Source organism: Mus musculus, chromosome 7 (genome assembly GCF_000001635.26).
Source record: "Mus musculus strain C57BL/6J chromosome 7, GRCm38.p6 C57BL/6J".
In the NCBI taxonomy this organism is placed as follows: domain Eukaryota; kingdom Metazoa; phylum Chordata; class Mammalia; order Rodentia; family Muridae; genus Mus; species Mus musculus.
Window position 1 is genome coordinate 31,058,659 of NC_000073.6, and position 18,411 is coordinate 31,077,069.

General features: G+C 52.2%; 2 protein-coding genes across 6 annotated transcripts; one reads left to right on the forward strand and one right to left on the reverse strand.

Moving 5' to 3' along the window:
* The first annotated feature begins 250 nt into the window (after positions 1–250).
* Positions 251–12,277, forward strand: Lgi4 (leucine-rich repeat LGI family, member 4). Of its 5 annotated transcripts, none has more exons than XM_006539959.4 (9): positions 251–1,270; positions 1,893–1,964; positions 2,420–2,491; positions 4,446–4,517; positions 4,627–4,698; positions 4,902–5,071; positions 8,437–8,601; positions 8,685–9,190; positions 10,219–12,264. In XM_006539959.4, the coding sequence occupies exons 2-9, from the start codon at positions 1,906–1,908 to the stop codon at positions 10,531–10,533; spliced, it is 1,431 nt and encodes a 476-aa protein (XP_006540022.1). In that variant the 5' UTR covers positions 251–1,270; positions 1,893–1,905; the 3' UTR covers positions 10,534–12,264. The 5 variants fall into 5 exon arrangements, with proteins under 5 accessions (XP_006540022.1, XP_011248878.1, NP_653139.2 ...); NM_144556.2 differs by lacking the exon at positions 251–1,270 and adding an exon at positions 1,277–1,532 and having other exon boundaries at positions 10,219–12,277; XM_006539958.4 differs by lacking the exon at positions 251–1,270 and adding an exon at positions 1,594–1,664.
* On the reverse strand, positions 11,877–18,039 carry Fxyd3 (FXYD domain-containing ion transport regulator 3). The gene is made up of 8 exons (NM_008557.2): positions 17,963–18,039; positions 14,924–14,977; positions 13,523–13,555; positions 13,417–13,440; positions 12,634–12,708; positions 12,504–12,540; positions 12,194–12,231; positions 11,877–12,062 (listed from the first exon to the last, which is right to left on the reverse strand). The coding sequence occupies exons 2-8, from the start codon at positions 14,961–14,963 to the stop codon at positions 12,043–12,045; spliced, it is 267 nt and encodes an 88-aa protein (NP_032583.1). The 5' UTR covers positions 14,964–14,977; positions 17,963–18,039; the 3' UTR covers positions 11,877–12,042.
* Between the last annotated feature and the right edge of the window lie 372 nt (positions 18,040–18,411).

Genomic DNA, 18,411 nt, shown 5'->3' on the forward strand with positions numbered 1-18,411 from the left:
TGAGTTATGTGTGAGTTACAAATTTTTCTTGTTTAACAGAGGGAAACTGACCGGGCTATGGTGGTGCATGCCTTTAATCCCAGCACTCGGGAGGTAGAGGCAGGCGGATTTCTGAGTTCGAGGCCAGCCTGGTCTACAAAGTGAGTTCCAGGACAGCCAGGGTTATACAGAGAAACCTTGTCTTGAAAAAACAAACAAACAAACAAACCAAAAAAAAAAAAAAAACAACAACAACAAAAAACAAAAAAAAAAAGAAAAGAAAAAAAAACATAAAAAACCAGACAGAGGGAATCTGTCTTAGTTTCTAAAAGGATGAAAACACCCAGTTATCCACAAATCCTTGAATTCCAACCTCCAAGGAGAGGACACAGAACAATACGGAGGGGCCCTGAGCCAACGTCCTGGGGCTGTAAGTTAGTCATGAGAACGACATTGAAGCTTTAGGACGAAGCTCGATAGATTTGATGTGGAAGAGAGAGGTGGCATTAGTGTTTGTATCCAGTCTTGGATTTCATAGAGTTAATTACAAGGGATCTTCTGGAGGAGGTCTGGCTTTGGGGCAGGGCAGCTGTCCTACCGATGGTGACCACCAGGGGGAGCAGCTGGCCTGGTGCTGGCCTGGTGGTGCTTTGGTGAGTGGGTGGACCACACCCTCCAAGAGAAGGGGCTGGCCAGGAACAGCTAGGATATCCCCCATCCCCCAGTGGCTTCTCCTCTTAGCCCTCCCATCTGCAGTCTGCAGAGCCATCTGGTCTCCACCCTGGGGACATCCTTCCCACTCTCCCCAACTGGGGTTGAGTGGGGACTCTGATGAGGGGGTTGGTTGGAAGTGCCTAGGGTGGCAGCCTTGGCAGCCCCGCCCCCTCAAAGGCCATTCAATTCTTTTCCTGGGCCTTTTCTTCTGATGGCCTCTGACCTCCTCCTTCCTACCCTTCTGCTAGGCACATCCCAGGCCACAGCAAGTGAGATCAGTGTGGGAGGACACCCAGAAAGTACTGGAAACTTGAAACAGGGAAGGGAAGTGAGAGTTAGGACAGTCAGACAGACAGACCATCACACACACACACACACACACACACACACACCCCAGAGACCTAAAGGTCAAACCAGAGAGACAAAGACAGAAAGGCAGAGATCACAGAGGATGGGAAATAGAATAATAGAAAGATAGGGAGAGAAAGATATTGATAGAAAATCGCACACTCCAGATACAGGAAGAGAGGCACAGGCTGGAGGAGGGAACAAGGCCAGCCAGCCACAGGACAGCCTGGTCAGTAGCAAGATCGAGAGGCATCCCACGGAGATGTAGTGATTTGGGTCTGGCAGTGTGGGGACAGAGGGAGCCTGGGCTGGGGCAGGGGCATGGGAGGGGCGGGCATCTTGTTGTTCCTGTTGGCTTGGGCTGGGGCAGGAGTGGCCTGGAGTCCCCCCAAAGGAAAGTGCCCTCCACACTGCTCCTGCTCCAAGGAGAACACCCTGTGTGAGGGCTCCCCCGAGCTGCCTGAGAGCTTCTCCACCACGCTCCTGTCACTGTGAGTGCCAGGCCCTATGTGGGCCGAAAGGGAGGGAGGAGACCTGAGACTCCAGGATTTGGGGTGGGGTGCCAAGGTCTCTCAGAATCTTGGACACCAAAGAATTCCAGCCTGTCTGAAAGATTTGGAAAGGTGCAGGTTGGGGGGGGGGTTCCCGAAGGCAAGGGGGAGCAGTGGCAGCACTTATCCAGGGGCTGGATGCTGCCAGGGACCTTGGCCACATGTGTAGGGGGGAATAGGAGACACCCCAGGCCAACATGGCAGGCCAAGGCCTCCAGAGCAGCCAAGGCCTCTGATTTGAGAGAGGAGAATTGGAATGTTTTTTTTTTTCTGCTCACTAATCTCTGATCGTGTCCCCAGCTCTCTCGTCAGGATGGGGGTCTCCCGGCTGAAGGCTGGCAGCTTCTTAAAGATGCCGTCATTGCACCTGCTGTGAGTGTGGCCTGGCTGGGCTCACAACACACTGCTTAAGAGAATAGGTTTTCTTGCCTGGGGATGGGAGGCTGTGTGCATGCATGCACTTGTGTGTGTGTGTACACGTGCGTGCATGTGTATGGTGTGTGTTGCATGTATTTTGGGGTGTGTTGTGCTCATGCATGTGTGTGTGCACATGTGTGTATATGCGTGCACTCATGTGTGTGGTGCGTATGCATACATGTGTGTGGGGTGTGTGCACGTATGTGGGATGTGTGTGTGCTCATGTATGTGTGTGTGTTCCCACACATATATGCATGGGGCTTTTCAGACACCTGTGAGGACGTGTGTGCATCATGTGTGTCAGTTCAGATAGCTCCACGCTTGTATGTGTGTCTTTGGGTTGGATGGGACTAAGGGTACAGTAAGATACAGGTCTGCAACTCTGACAACACTGCCCTGCCCTTCCCCAGCCTCTTCACATCCAATACCTTCTCTGTAATTGAGGGTGATGCCTTCATCGGCCTGTCCTACCTGCAGTACCTGTGAGTATAGCCAGAGGTTGGGAAGGGTGGGCTTGGAGGTATGGGAGAGCCTCTCTGTGACTCTCGGAGGAATGGGAAGGAGGGAGGTGGTTTGCAGATGGAGCCACCTGGACAATGGTAGGCTCCTAGGAGGAAGTCTGCAGTGTGGGCAGCTCAGGTCAGAAGTAAATCTCACCTCTGTGTATTTCAAGAGTTGGAAAGAAAGCTGGGCCTGGTACTCAGGCCTGCAATCCCAGCTTTTTCAGGAGATCGAGGAAGGAGGATGGCTAATTCAAGGCCTGTTTGGGCCCTGTCTCATAAAGAATAAGAAATAAAATAAACTAAAAGACTAGAAGTGTATCTCAGGAGAAGGTGCTTGCCTAGCATGTGTGAGACCCCAGGTTTCAGTTCTAGCCCAGAAAACCAAGATTCAACAAAGGACCAGACTCCATTTTCCTGACGCAGGGCCACTCCAGGAAGGCAGTGTACAGAGAGGTCAGCAGCAGCAAACATGTCAAATTACTGGGACACCACTTATGCATTGACCATGTGACAGTAGGGGATGTCGAGGCTGGATCAGATGGCAGAGCGGGTGACTGTAGGACAAGGTTGAGGTCCTGCTGGTAGCCTGGTGTCGCTGGTGTGGATGATGGTCTGTAGGGGATGATGGTCTGTCCCTGGTAACTGTTGGAGGAGAAATGGTGGTTATGTTGCTACTGATGAAATGGGAGGGACGTCGACCAAAATGACTGCCACAATAGTGTTGGTGTTATTAGAAATATCTACAAGGTGTATGGGGCTGGTGCTTGTGCATATTATAAGTGTAGAGGTATGTGATATAGTATGTGCTGATGTTGATCATGGCTATAGATGGAATGTGGGTCGTTTTCTAGGTTTGTGTTTTGGGGGCCTTTTTTTTTTATTTGTTTGTGGTGTTTGTTTTGTGGTGCTGGGAATGGAAACTGGGCAAGCTGGGAAAGTAGTTCCATATCCCTCACTGGGGCATTCGAGGCAGCGGCTCTACCACTGAGCCATCCCCTCAGCCCCTCACTGAGGGATTCTAGGCAGGGGCTCTACTACTGAGCCACGACCCTAGCCCTTTACTGGGGGATTCTAGGCAGGGGCTCTACCACTGAGCCACACCCACAGCCCCTCCCTCACTGGGAGATTCTAGGTAAGCACTCACTATCTCTGAGGCATACCTCAGCCCAGGTGGCATGCTTTTTAAAAAATATTTTAAAATTGCATTTATTTTGGGGGTAGAGTCACAGTGCATGTGCTGTGGCCCAAGTCAGCAGCAGTAGATTCTCTCCTTGTACTACGTGGACCCCAGGAATCAAACCTGGGGCAAAACTGCCTCTACTAGCTGAGCTGTGTCTCAGCCCTGCCGTTAGCGTTGATGCTGCTGCTGGCTCTGGGTTTATCAAGGATGATGAAACTCCTGCTGGTGGTATTCATGAAAACTGTGGCTGTACCAGTGGTAATGGTGTGAATGTTGGTGGTGATGGTGATGCTGCCGGTGCCCGCTGAGGTGTGTAACAATGGTGGCAGTGTTGGTGTCGTGGCAGTTGTCTTGGTTCTGGTCATGAAGGTGTGATATTGGGGACACTGTGAGTGTTGTCGGTGTGGGGGATGGTAGTGTGTGTTGATGGAGCAAGATGACAGCATGGTGCTGGGGTTAATGGCATTAGTGGTACTGAACTCAGTGATGATGAGTAGCACACATGCAGGGGAAGCCTGCAGTAACGTTGAGCATACCTGGTGCCACTGGTGCCCGGTGGTGGTGGTGATGTTGGCCGTGTCTATGCTAAGCTTGACAATGACCAGAGAGCCAAGACCTTGGCTACTGTGAGAGTGGCCCTGGTTCCTTGTGGTCACACAGGGTGGGCGAGGGCAAACCAGCCTTGCAGTGGCTTCCTAGGGCCAGTTTATCCAGCTCTGTGGGCCTCATCCTCACCCTGCCCTCTCTCCACAGCTTCATTGAGGACAACAAGATTGGCTCCATCTCCAAGAACGCCCTGAGGGGACTTCGCTCACTCACCCACCTGTGTGTATCTCCATAGTCCAGCCCTCCACCATAGGCAGCCCCACCCGCCCGCAAGGCCATAGCATCTCCTGGCCCTGGCTGACACTCTTTCTTCTCCCTGCTCCATCAGAAGCCTGGCCAACAACCACCTCGAGGCTCTACCCAGATTCCTGTTCCGAGGCTTGGAGACTCTGACTCATGTGTGAGTTCAGTCTCAGGGGGACGGCAGGGTGAGGCTTGGGAATGCTTTCATGGGGGAGATCTGGGCTTTCTTGGGTAGATCGTGTGAGTATGATTCTTTTATACTTTGCTGTCATCCGAGGGTGCCATCCTCGACCTTCAGATGACTCGGCCCCTAAACCACAGAAACCGGGTCACAGCTTTCCTCCTGGATTCTCACCCCAGGGACCTCCGTGGTAACCCGTTCCAGTGCGACTGCAGAGTACTTTGGTTGCTACAGTGGATGCCTACGGTGAATGCCAGTGTGGGCACAGGGGCCTGTGCGGGTCCCCCTGCCGTTGCTCAGATACAACTGAATCACCTTGACCCTAAGAAGTTCAAGTGTAGAGCCACAGGTAAAGGCTTCCGCCCCTCCCCAACTCCCAGGGGTGGGAGGGACAACAGGTCCCCAGATAGAAAATGGTGGAGGAGGTAGCCATGAGGTTGAGGAGGTAAACTCCTGTGTCTCTGTTTCCTCGTTTGTAAAGCAGTAATCCTAGATCTCTGGGAGGGGTCAACACTGGGCGAGACTTTTTCTCTTTTTGTCAGGATCTCAATTCACAGACAAGGTTGGCATTGAACGTGTGATCCTCCTGCCTCTGTCACCTTCTATGTGCTGGAGTTGCAAGCATGAACGATCACACTTGGTCTTTGCACAGCTTTTGAAGCCGGTCCTGGGACAAGAGGCTATTTTTATTGTTGTTGTTGTTGTTATTTTTGTTATATGTATGTGTGTATGTCTGTGTATGGGTGTGTGCATTCAAGTGCAGCTGCTCTTAAAGGCAGAGATGTTGGATCTCTTGGATTTGGAGTTATAGACAGCTGCAAACTGTTCTGACTGGGTTCTGACTGGAACGGAACTCCATTTCTCTGCGAGAACAGAAGTGTTCCTAACCCAGAGCCATCTCTCTAACCCTTACTGGTTGCTACTTTTGTTTTGTTTTCAGAGACAGTGTTTCACTATGAAGTTCAAGCTGGCCTCAACACTTGCAGCAATCCTCTGGTCTCAGGCTCCCATGCATGGGTGGGGTGGGGGTGATAGTGGGGGTTGGTAGGCATGCACCATCACACAACCTTACAAGACGCTGTAAGCATCCACTTTTGGGAATCCCTCTTTTGCACCCATTCAGTGCGGGGAGCTGTGGGTACCTCCCCTCCCTCTTCCCTGAAGCTTGCCTTCTTTTTGCCTTTCCACGAATATATAGAATATATTGTGACACTTTTCTGAGTGTTGGGTCCTAGGGGAGGACCACAGTAACTTGGATGACCCTGGGTCTTGCCCTCCCTGAGGCTACTGTTTAGGAAAAGTCAGGGAACCCAAATAGTCCAGAAATGATCTCTCCAAAATGGACAGGTGCAGGCAGAGGCTGGGGACAGGGTTAGGATACGCAGGCAGTGGGTGGTGTGGGAGTTAGAAGCACAGACGAAGCATCCGGTCAGAACTGGAGAAGGCATAGCATCGGAGGAAGCCCAGAGCTGGGACTAAGGAAGTGAGGAAGGGCTTAAACATCAGGTGACACTTTTTTTCAAAATTGTATGTTTCGAGGGGCTGCATATGCACCACGGCACATGTGTAGAGGATGGACACGTGGGAGGCGGTTCTCTCATTCCATCTTATTAAGTTCTGGGACTGAACTCAACTCCATCATACTTGGTGGCAAGTGCCCACTGAGCCATCTCAGCAGCCCAGGAAGTGACATGACTAAAAGGAAAATTTAAGAAGATTCTGCAGAGCATGGTGGCTCATGCTTGTAATCCCAGCACTAGAAGGGCTGAGGCTGGAAGATTGTGAACTTGAGGCCAGCTTGAGCTACATAGCAAAGTTCCATCTGGGGGGCGGGCAGAGGGAGGGAGAGAGGGAGAGGGAGAGAGATGAGAGAGATTCCTTTTGTGTGACTGTCTCTGGTGGTGATGCACACCTCTAATCCCAGCACTCAGGGAGGCAGAGAAAGGCAGATCTCTGTGAGTTCAAGCCCAGCCTGGTCTGCAGAGTGAGTTCCAGGACAGCCAGGGCTATTCAGAAAAACCCTGACTCACCCCTGCCACCCAAAAGAATTTTCTAGGCTAGTAGTTCAGTAGGCAAGAGTACTTGCTACCAAGCTTGATGACCTGGGTTCAATGCCCAGGACCCATATGATGGAAGGAAAGAACCAGCTCTCATACATGTGTTCTCTGACCACAAATGCATCATGCATGCAACCCCATACACGAACACAAATGGAGCCAGATGAGCTATCTGCATGGATGGGGTAGCCCCTAGTTGATGCCTTTGTTTTCATGGTTCAAGCCAGGTTGTGACATCTTTGTACTTTCGGGTACAGCAAAAAGGAGGTGAGGGAGGCTAGGTCGAGGATGTTATGTTCACACAGTGAGGTGAACATCACACTTTGTGTCTTGGTGTGAACTTGATCATGATATCTTAGGAGTAGGTTAGTAGGAGTGCTGGAACGTTCTAACTAGGTTGCCTGGTGGTCATTTCCCTGCTTCACGGAAAAAGTGGTGTGTGTGTGTGTGTGTGTGTGTGTGTGAGAGAGAGAGAGGGGGGGGGGAGGGAGAGGGAGAGAGGGGGAGAGGAGAGGGAGAGGGAGAGGGAGAGGGAGAGGGAGAGAGAGAGGAGCAGAGAGAGAAACAGAGAGACAGAGATTAAACTAAGAGCCTTCCACATATATGGTAAGCATTCTACCACTGAGCCACATCCCCAGCCCCTCACTGGGGTATGCTAGGCCTGTGCTCTACCATTGAGCCACACCCCCAGTCCCTCACTGGGGGATTCTAGGCAGGGACTCTACCACTGAGCCATACCCCCAGCCCCTCACTGGGAGATTCTAGGCAGGGACTCTAACACTGAGCCACACCCCTAGCCCCTCACTGGGGGATTCTAGGCAGGGACTCTACCACTGAGCCACGCCCCCAGCCCCTCACTGGAGGGTTCTAAGAAGGGGCCCTACCACTGAGCCACACCCCCAGCCCCTCACTGGAGGGTTCTAAGGAGGGGCCCTACCACCGAGCCACGCCCCCAGGCCCTCATTGAGGAACTCTGGTCAGGAGAATCTACCAATGAGCTGCCTACATTTCCAGCCTCCTTTTACTTATTTTAGATAGGGTCTCTATTAAATTGCCCTGATTCCTGTTTCCCAGACAGGCCTTGAGCCATCAGTCCTCAGGCCTCATTCTCTTGAGCAGCTGGGTTAACAGACTTGCCCCAGCTCCTTTTGGGAAGAATGAAAGTTGTTGATAGATGACTGCCTGGCTTACTGAACCTCACATTCTCATAGTAACAGTGTAGCTCACAGGAATGCTGTTGTCAAGTTTAGTTGAGTGACTAAACATGTCATTTGCTTTGTTTTGTGTTTTTGAGACAGGGTCACACTCTGTAGCCCAGGCTGACCAGCAACCAGAGATCCTCCTGCCTCAGCTTCCCAAGGCTACAGTCACAAGCATATGCCACAACATCTAACTAAAACAGTTTCCGAGGGACGATTTGATGACGCCACACAGCGTTTGAAAAGAAAGATGTTCGAGTTTTTGAGAGTTAACACATCTATAGAGGGAAAGGCTCCCTTCTATAGGTCCCTATGTGTTCTCTAGGTCCCTATGCATTCTATAGGTCCCTATGTGGAGAACACTATTCATTCTGATGTCAAAGATGTGCTAAACCAAAGTTCAGCAATGTGGTCCCCTGCCCACCCCTAGGCACCCCTGACTCTCTTGCTGCCCCTAGAACTGTCCTGGCTCCAGACTGTTGGGGAGTCGGCACTGAGCGTGGAGTCCTTCTCCTATCAGGGGGAACCTCACATGGTCCTGGCCCAGCCCTTCGCTGGCCGTTGCCTGATCCTGGTGTGGGACTACAGCCTGCAACGCTTCAGGCCTGAGGAGGAGCTGTCTGGTGAGCTCCCCTCCTGTCCCAGCCTCTTCCCTCCTATCCCCAGGCTGCCACTGAGCCTGACTGTGTCCCACTCTCCCTTACAGCGCCCTCAGTGGTGTCCTGCAAGCCTCTGGTGCTGGGCCCACGCCTCTTCATACTGGCTGCCCGCCTGTGGGGAGGCTCACAGCTGTGGTCGCGGTCCAGCCCCGACCTGCGTCTGACCCCCGTGCAGGTCCTAGCCCCTCAACGGCTGCTGCGACCCAATGATGCCGAGCTCCTCTGGCTGGATGGGCAGCCCTGCTTCGTGGTGGCTGATGCCTCCAAGGCTGGCAGCACCACGCTGCTGTGTCGTGATGGGCCGGGCTTCTACCCACGCCAGAGCCTGCACGCCTGGCACCGCGATACCGATGCGGAGGCCCTGGAGCTGGATGGCCGACCGCATCTGCTGCTTGCTTCAGCCTCCCAGAGGCCTGTGCTCTTTCACTGGGTTGGTGGCCGCTTCGAGAGGCGCACGGACATCCCAGAGGCAGAGGACGTCTATGCCACAAAACACTTTCAGGCTGGAGGAGATGTGTTCCTGTGCCTGACGCGATACATTGGGGACTCCATGGTGAGGCCGGGGGCAGGCAGTGGAAGCCAGGCCTGATCCCACCAGCTGAACCCTCATTTGACAGGGGGCTGGACCACTGTTTCAGCATGTCCCCTCACTGGTGAATTCCAGGAATGGGTTCTACCACTGAGCCTCACCCACGACGAATCCATGCTGAATTCTGGGCAAGCAGACAGCACTAAGCCACGCCCCCAACCCCTTTCTAGTGAATTCCGGGCTTAAGCACTGCAGCTGAGCCAGGCTCCCAACTCTCACTGGTGATTCTAAGTGAGAGCTTACCTACTAAACTACAGCCCTTGGATTTATGAGGCAGAGACTCAGCTAGAATCTTAATATATAGTCCAGGCTGGCTTCAAGCCAACATGACCTGCTCCAAGATTCTGAATTTACTCTGCTAAGCTTGGCCCTGTCTTTAGAACATTCCAGGATGTTAACTCCATCTACACACTTCCTGTCGGGACAGGTTAAGCTAGTGTTAAGACCTTCTCATCGTCTCCAGGATTATCGTTTCAGAGTAAGGCACAGTCAGGGACAGACCCTCCCCCCCCCCACCCACCCCACAACTCAGTTATTCAAGGGGTCTCCAGGAGGGAGCAGTGGAGATTAGAATGGGAATCAGGGATCACAGATACAAGAGTAGAGAAGGTGGAAGCTGGGTCAGGGTGTAGCTGGAGCATATGGGATAAACACATAACGTATGACTGCTAAGACTGACAAACCATTGATGGGCATTCTGTGTGACCTGTGAGGCAGAGAGGAAGGTCTATAACAATGCCCCGTTCCAAGCACACAAATGTTACCTGTAAGTTAAGAAAGTTACGGGCATAGTGTTGGTGTCACAGAGGCCTGTCATCTCAGCACCAGGGAGGCTGAGGCAGAAAGATCAGTCAGTGCCAGGCTAGCAAGGCTCTCAAAAAGGGAGAGGGGCTACGGGTAAACTGAGAACCTATAAGCTCTCGTTCACAATCCACCAGAGCATCCAGGATGACAGGCGGGCTCCAGGTTCTAACTGCTTCTAAATCCTGCAGGTCATGCGCTGGGACGGCTCCATGTTCCGACTGTTACAGCAACTTCCATCCCGAGGGTCCCATGTCTTCCAGCCACTACTAATTGCCAGAGACCAGTTGGCTATCCTGGGCAGCGACTTCGCCTTCAGCCAAGTCTTCCGCTTTGAGTCCGATAAAGGGATCCTGGAGCCACTACAGGAGTTGGGCCCACCGGCCTTGGTGGCCCCTCGAGCCTTTGCCCAAGTCACCGTAGCAGGAAGACGCTTTCTATTCGCAGCGTGCTTCAAGGGCCCCACGCAGATCTACCAGCACCATGAATTGGATCTCAGTGCCTGAAGCTGGGAAAGACCCTGGAAGTGGCTGTGGGGTATTCTGGGATATCTGGGTAACCTCTCCAGCCTGGCCTTCTGGCTGTCACAGCCAGTCCTGTGTGATACAGACCACTAGCCAAGTGCATCAGCCTGGGTTAGGCTTAGCCCACCTTTTGGAAGATCTGTACCTTAGGGGCAAGTGGGTGGTGGCTTTATTCCCAGCTATGTTTAGGGCCCCTCCAGTCTGAAGCCACATTTTGGCTGAGGACAGATACTCCCATAGACAACGTCTTGGGTGTTGAGGCTGGTACACAGCTTGGAGCTGGGGTACAGAAACCAAAAGGGCAAACTGCTGAGCTCCAAGGTGTCTGGACACCCCACCCTCAACGTCCCTTGGTCCTGTTGCATATAAAGTACCGAGAGAGAGCATTCCTTTCCACTTAAACCCAATCTGGCCATTGGCTATCGTGGAGGAATACGGGTCTCTGTGATGTCACAGTTGCTGGGCAGTTTCTTGGCCCGGTACTTAGCTGCCTGTGCGCATGTCTGCTTCCAAAGGCTGAATGCTTTTACGCGTGCGCAGTAAAAGTGAAGCAGGAAAGAGGAGTCTGGAGGCGTCACAGAGATCACTGGGTACCCCTTTCCAGAATGTGACGGGGGCAAGAACAGAATGTACGAGGTTAATCAATGCCCTGCGCACACAACCTGCCCGCTCTGTGGGCTCAAGGCAGGAGCTTCTTGTTGAGTGGCAGGTGATGACTCTGGATGGGATCCTGGATAGGAATTTTGTTTTGAAAGGTTTAAAGCATTTTCTAGGGTGGCACATGGGCATCATTCTGGAGGCCCTGATGGATACAAAGGAGTCTCAAGAGAGCTAGGGGGTCACTGGAGGGTCTCACGCTGTGTGGCCACTGTAGAGTATCAGTGGTGTCCTGGGAAATTACAGGTCTTACAGGGACAGCGGGTGAATGGAAAGGTCTGGTGATAAAGTGGGGGCCGCTCAACATAAACAAGGAGACCAGTGCAGGGGTGGGGGTGCAGCTAAAGTATCTGGATGGCCCCAACATGGTGTGATGACCCTATTATATAGTTATTCTCAGTGTCACCCAGTGTACCCACACTGCATGCTATTAGGGCTCCTTTTCACTCCCAGAAGTGTCCCTAGTTTGCCACTAGAACTTAAGTGGCACAGAAGGCTGCCCATGGAGGGAAGGGGCAAATCCCATGCCCACCATAGGGCATGATGTGCAGGTCTAAGCGAGATTCAGCCACCAGCTCCTGCATGCCAGTGCCTGCCCCAGCATCTGCCCACCTCCCTGCCGCCCGCAGCCTCACTCCAAGCTCCACACAGAGTCTCTGGCACCTGAGCATGATGTGAAATCATTTTATATTAAAAACTGAACAAAGAGCCTGCTACCACGAGGGGTGAGATGAGGCTCGGGGAAGGCAGTGTCAGGAGGGGAGGAGAACAGCCAGCTCGGAGTTCAAGCCCACCTTCAGAGCCAGGACCTGTGCTCTTTTAACTGGTCCATCTTCAGCAGTTGTGAGCTGAGCCTGATAGAGGGAATGGGGTCAGTTTGCAAGAATCTCCCCGTTCCTTCTCTCTGATGCAGGCACGCACCCACCTGGCTTCCACTCGTGACTGTTACCCCCGAGTGCACCCCCAACCATCCTAAGTGTCATACCTGGTGTGATGAGAGGTGGCCCTTCTCCTGGGCGGTGACTAAGGAAATAAATGAGATAATGTCCGAATAAATCCTCTTCTGTCTATCCTCTCCCTCAGGGCTAAAGGAGTCTCAGGCTGCCCAGACAGTTTCTTGGCTGGTTTCCCACTGTATGTCTATGTAAAGCTAAACATGCCAATAAGGACCAAAGCTTTCTCGGGATGATTTGCCATAGATAAGCCCAGGAGGCCCCAGGGCTGAGTACCCAGGCCTAAGCACCAGACCTTGCACAAGGCTGAGCCTTTTTGAGCATGCCCAGAGCCCATCTCACCTGGGTTTCTGTCTGAACTTGCATTTGCATTTGCCACCTATAGGAGAGAGGCATGGTTAGAGGAAAGAACAGAAGCCCCTTCCCTGCTCCCTCCCTCCCTCCCTCCCTCCCAGAGCTCCCAAGTACTCACTCATAAGGACTATAATGCCCAGGGCACAGAGAATCCCTGCACAAATGAGCCCGCCGACTCGGAGGCTGTACCAATCTGAGAGGGAGACAAAGGGGACCTCAAAGCTAGCCCAGCTCCTTCTTCCCTATCTCCCAACTCACTTGACGGCAGTAAAAGAGAAAAGCAAACCCAGGCCCTTTGTGCAAGCATTGCAGTTCATATCCAAGCAAACAAGATATCTCATGTCCATGGGGGGGGGGGGGGGGAAGGATCAGGATGGGAAGTCAAGGGGGTGGTCGTTAGAGAGAGTGATCAGCCAAGGGCTCTCTGAGGAGGTCCCGTTGGACCAGAGATCTGCAGCAAGGCAGAGGTGGTCCTGGAAACATGGAAGAAAACGGTCCAGGGAGAAGGACCTGTAGGTGCGAAAGTCCTGAGCTGGAACAGGGATGAGGGCCAGTGGAGAAAGAGAGGGGATGGGGCAAGGTGCAGCTCCTGATGGAAGCTGGAAACACAAAAGATTGAGGTATAGAATTCCCTATCTTCTCTAGAAAGATTTTCATGACCAGCTTTCTGGTGGTTGATCTGAAACTAACGTTTCTTGTGAAATGGACTCAGGTCATGTTTGTGCCTGTCTTGTATTTCTCCGCAAAGCTGATATACCTTTCACCTAACCTGGGTGCTCAGTGACCCAACTCAAAATCTCTCCTATCCTGGTCCCTGGGTCACTGTGAACTGTTAGTCATCCTCCCATGCATAAAATACTGAGCAGGACAGGAAGAATGGAAGAGAGGACTCAGTTCTTACCATAGTAGAAAGGATCATTTTTATCTGCAAAGAGAAAGGACACACACATGAATCTAAGACAGTAGGGGTCTTGGGAAAGTGAGGTGGGGGGTGGGCTTCGACTCACTTTCAGGGTCATTGGCATCCAAAGTAGGCAGGCCTGCAGGGGACAAGAAAGAACAGGTTACGACTAAGGTGGCCTTAGCAGAGCCCTCAGCCGGATCCATGGAGGTTCCTTGCCTATGAGCAATGTTCCATGGGAGAACAGCCCCACCTCACAGTGCAAAGGATTTAACCTCTGCCTGGTTCCATCTGGAGGTGGACCTTCCTGGAGATACAGGCTTGCACCTTCCTGGAGTTATGGGCTCGCCCACCCACCCCGACCCTGAGACTTGCCACCAGAAACATTGTTTCCAGCCTCCGGGCGGGGCCGGGCCACGCCTCCTGCTGGAGAAGCCTGCTTTTCAAGAGAGCAGATGGCTCCTGTTCCCAGGACTGTTTCTTTCACACCAGCACTGCTTACAAACCGCCTTGCTGGCCCCAGCATGGCTACAGCCCACAGTTATCGGGTCTTCTGACCTTTCCCCTTTGAAATGACTCACAGTCAGCAACTTGAGAGCAGTCCCACGTCCCTTTCCCAAACAGAAGACTACTTGTGCCCAAAGAATAGTAAAGTAAAAAGTGATCTAAAAGGGTGGGGGCTGCCGGAGAGAGGTGGCTGAGTGGTTAAGAGCAATGACTGCTCTTGCAGAGGAGCCAGGTTCAGTCTGCAGCACCCACAAAATGGTTCACAACCATCTCTAACTCCAGTTGCATGGGTTCTGATGCCCCCTTCTGGCTTCCACAGTTACCAAGCACAGACAAGTAAGCAAAACCATCATATCCATAAGTAATTTTTTTTAAAGGTGGCTTGCTCCTCAGGTATGACACCCAAAGGTGTCCTTGGCTGCCACATGAATAAACACGCACATGCATGCACACACATGAACACACACAGTCATACACATGCAAAGAAGAGGCAGAGCAGGTGAGGAAGGAGAAAAGCATGCCAATAGCAAGGAGGAAGAACTCAATTCTGGCTGAAAGCTCATCTGGCTTCATTCCGGGCCTGAGTTCTGCTAATGGGAGAAAAACAATGCTTAATTCTTAGGCACACACGCTTGGAGCCTGCTCCACCCAGGCCCTGGTCAAACATTAACTCATTTAGGGCTCACAAAGCCCCTATGACTAAGTGACATTCTTCTCTGTGTTTTCACAGATGGAGAAACTGAGGCACAGGGTACTCAGGTTACCTGCTCCATCACTGCTAGCCTCCTGGTTGCTTGTGGGATGGCAGTGTAGGGAGGGTGTGACACACAGCACAACAGTACTGGACTGAGCCTTTTGCTTGTTGTCACTGATGATTAAATGGCATTTCCCCAGTGGATGAAGAGAGAAAGCAGGGAGGGAGAGAGAGAGGGGGGGGGGGAGAGAGAGTCTGCCCGTTGAGAGGCTCTGAGAAAAGGCAGTTTGGGGGCCAGATACTCACCTGCTAGAAGGACCAACAGGCTCAGAACAACCTCTTGCATGTCAAAGCCTTGACCTAGAGGAGTCCAGAAAACAGGCCTAACCTCAGCAGGGTGACCAGGATGTAAGGCTTTGTACCTCTGTCTCACCTGTTGCTCACCAGGAACACAGCCCAGGGTACACACAGGAAGACTGGCAGTGAACCTGAAGCTCACTGGGCAGGAAGATAAGAAGCCCCAAAGTCAAGTGGGGGCTGGGTGAGCATTCAGGTTCCATGAAGGAACAGGTCCTATGTGCAAAGAGGCCATTTTCCTGGCAGTGATATTAGGTTTTACTGTGAATGGATTTTTTTCCTTGAGAGAGGAGGTAGAACAGTGTTTTGCTATGTCTAAGATGGCCTTGAATTTGCCACCCCCTGCCTCAGGTCTCCAAGGGCTAGGATTATAGGTGTGCACCATCAAATCCAGCTTGTTAGCCCCATCTTACAGATGGGAAAACTGAGGCTCTGATACAAGAAAGTTGATGCCCTGGATGACTTGATCCAGAAAGCAGAATTTAAACAATGCCTCTTTCCCAACTAGCTGTTCATAACTCAGAACTGTGAGGGCCCCGGGGTGTTTTGGGGAAGAGGGTGCCAGGAGCCAGGTGGCAGGAGGCCCGGGTTCTGGGAGTGGCTCGCACAGACAGCTTGGAGCCTGCCAGGCTCTGCCCACACACTGCAGGCTTCTAGCTGAGGCCTGAGCTGACCCCCTGGGCTGCTGGGTGCGTGTATGAGGGAAATAATGTCAAGCTGGTGGGATATGTCCAGAGGGACCTCTGTCTTCTGCCCCACCCCTGGGTCTGTCCCTTGAGACCCCACTGAGCGTTCTCTGCAGTCCCAACTCTACTCCAGTTATTGCCCCCTACCCTAGCCCTCACTCTGCTCAGCCCCTGCTTACTCCTCCCCCCAGCCCTCTTGACAGCAAACACTACAGGTTCTCCAGTGAGGCTTAGCACAGAGCCCTTTCCATACAGCCCTGGCTGTGACCATCTGTCTTTCTATCACCCTGGAGGCCTGTAATAAAAGTCCTGCTGCCTGTGAACCTCCCCTGCTTGCCCTGCTCAACTGTCCTGAGCTCGTAAGCACGTGTACACACACATACACACACACACACACACACACACACACACACACACAAACACTCATCCCGGCTCCCCACCTGCTGGACACTGTCCAGTGACTTTACAGTGACTCCTCTCTTTAATCCCCAGCAGCCCCAATGTCACCCTTCAGAACTAACCTTTTTTCATTCACACCAAAGCACATACTTGGGAATGGAGCCACCAGTCACCGATGGTGCAGGGGAGTCCCACATGCTCACACAGACGTTGCCATTTCTCTGGGACCAATCCCAGAGGCCGAGAAATCCTTCAGCTTCTTTAGTAATCTAAATCAATGCTACAGGTTTGCCATTCAAGTAACTAGGGAAGCCGAGGCAGGAGAAATTCTACTTCCAAGCCAGCCTGGGATACGACTAAGTGCAAGGACAGACTGAACAATTTAGTGAGATATTGTCACAAAATAAAAAGTTTTTTTTTTTTTTTAAAAAAAAGGATATAAGATACAGCTCAGTGGTAGAGCCCCTGCCTAGAATCCCCCAGTGAAGGGCTGGAGGTGTGGCTCAGTGGTAGAGTACCTGCTTAGAATCCCCCTATGAGAGGCTGGGGGCGTGGCTCAGTGGTAGAGCCCCTGCCTAGAATCCCCCTGTGAGAGGCTGGGGGCGTGGCTCAGTGGTAGAGCCACTGCTTAGAATCCCTCAGAGAGGGGCTAGCAATGGAGGCTTGCTTAGCCTGCTCTTCAGGCCCTGGACTTAATTAACACTTATCACTCACACACACACACACACACACACACACACACACACACACACACATACCATGCACACACATACCCTGGACCCATTTGTTTAGATTAGACATATATTTCTTGTAGTTGATTTGGGGACTATTTCTCAGATGTCTAGGGCCCCAGCAAGCTTTGGGGAGCTCCAGTAGTGGTTAGGGGTCTCAGCTATGGATGCTTGTGGTCTAAGGCTGCCCCCTGATACTCTGTCACACATGCATGGGTTGCAGCTGAGTGCCCAGCCTATGCGGCCATTTTTCTCAGTTCCAGCCTGACTCCCTCATACTGTCTTTTCAGCTTGATGAAGCTGACACTGTTCTTATCCCACACAGCCATCACATGGGAATTCATCCTAACGCTGTGTGCTCTATCAATATGGCTGCTGAATCTCACCTCTTACACTTCTCTCTCCAGACTCTTCCAAGACCCCAAAGGACCACAATCTCTGAGTGAACCAGAGTGGGAGCCAGCACAGAGAGAACCAGCCTTGCTGGGACACTAAGCACCCCTCATCTGCTTCCTGCCTGTGCTAGTCAGAGGGCAGCTTCCGTGTTTTCCCCTACTCCAGGACGGTGGATGGTCATATCTGCAGGGTAGGATGCATACACCCTTGTCATCTGAGTCCCCATCTCCTAACCAAGTCCCGCTTTACAGCTTCCCTGGATCAGACTTCTCTCTCCTGGTGTTCATCTATCTTCCTTGTGCCCTAATAATACCTGGCCGCTCAGACACACACCTCCATCTGCTTCCTCCCCCCAGGGCACTTAAATTACTCTTCATCTACTTAGTTACCCCTAGACACCCCTCTACTCTCATCCACTGAGAAACCCTCAATCACGATATTACGATGTAGTCACTTCCTGTACACCCTGACACCTCAGATACCTCAGGTAAACCCAGACTTCTCATCTTCTCAGACCTCCCCCAGGCTTCCCCAATCCGTCTATGAATATCAGGTGAGTCCCCCCAGTTGTATAATCCAGTCCCACAGAGGTGAGCCATCTGGGACAATCAGCTGACAGAGGCGGGTAGTCTCCTGTCCCCATAAAAGAATCTTTAAGCAGGAAAGTTTTAGGGGTCTTTAACCCCAGTTTCTATGTAATAGGTGCAGTTAGAGGAGAGTTAGAGAGAGTGGGGGAGCAGAGGCTCAGGGAGGAAGGGGCCCCCAAGGCCACTCACCTGAGTAGCTCAACAGGCTGAGAGGTGGTTCCGGGAGAAAGCAGAGTATGGACTTGCCAAGCCGGGACAGCCTTTATCCACACTGCCACGCCCTGAGCAAACCTGGGCAGGCAGGCACAAGTCAGGTCTCCCTGAGGCGAGGGACGCCCCCACTCCATTCCTCCCTTAAAGAGACAGTTCTACTCATTCTTTAACTATAGTAGCCTCAGGTAAAGTGGAAGGGGACCAGGGTGGGCTGAGGATTGGAGGGAAGAGGGTGTGTCTGATCTCCCAAACATCAAAGGAGACTGGGAACGGGGAAGATTCTGGGGTCCTTAATGACAGACGCCCATCATCCTGGAACGATGTGGGAGAACGTGGAACATACATGTAATCTGTTTCTGATTTAGGTTGTAGTGGGGGTGGGGCTTTTTCTTTATTTGTTTGAGACAAGCTCTCACTATGTAGCT

What these genes read in the sequence shown, in the direction of transcription:
- Lgi4 (NM_144556.2), top strand. Translation starts at nt 1,363, where the DNA reads ATGGGAGGGGCGGGCATCTTGTTGTTCCTGTTGGCTTGGGCTGGGGCA. An exon ending in TCCACCACGCTCCTGTCACT is followed by an intron (nt 1,533 to 1,892) that starts GTGAGTGCCAGG and finishes TCGTGTCCCCAG; the next exon opens with CTCTCTCGTCAGGATGGGGG. An exon ending in TTGGAGACTCTGACTCATGT is followed by an intron (nt 4,699 to 4,901) that starts GTGAGTTCAGTC and finishes TTCTCACCCCAG; the next exon opens with GGACCTCCGTGGTAACCCGT.
- Fxyd3 (NM_008557.2), bottom strand. Translation starts at nt 14,963, where the DNA reads ATGCAAGAGGTTGTTCTGAGCCTGTTGGTCCTTCTAGCAG. An exon ending in AAATGATCCTTTCTACTATG is followed by an intron (nt 12,709 to 13,416) that starts GTAAGAACTGAG and finishes TCTCCCTCTCAG; the next exon opens with ATTGGTACAGCCTCCGAGTC. An exon ending in AAGTTCAGACAGAAACCCAG is followed by an intron (nt 12,232 to 12,503) that starts GTGAGATGGGCT and finishes TTATTTCCTTAG; the next exon opens with TCACCGCCCAGGAGAAGGGC.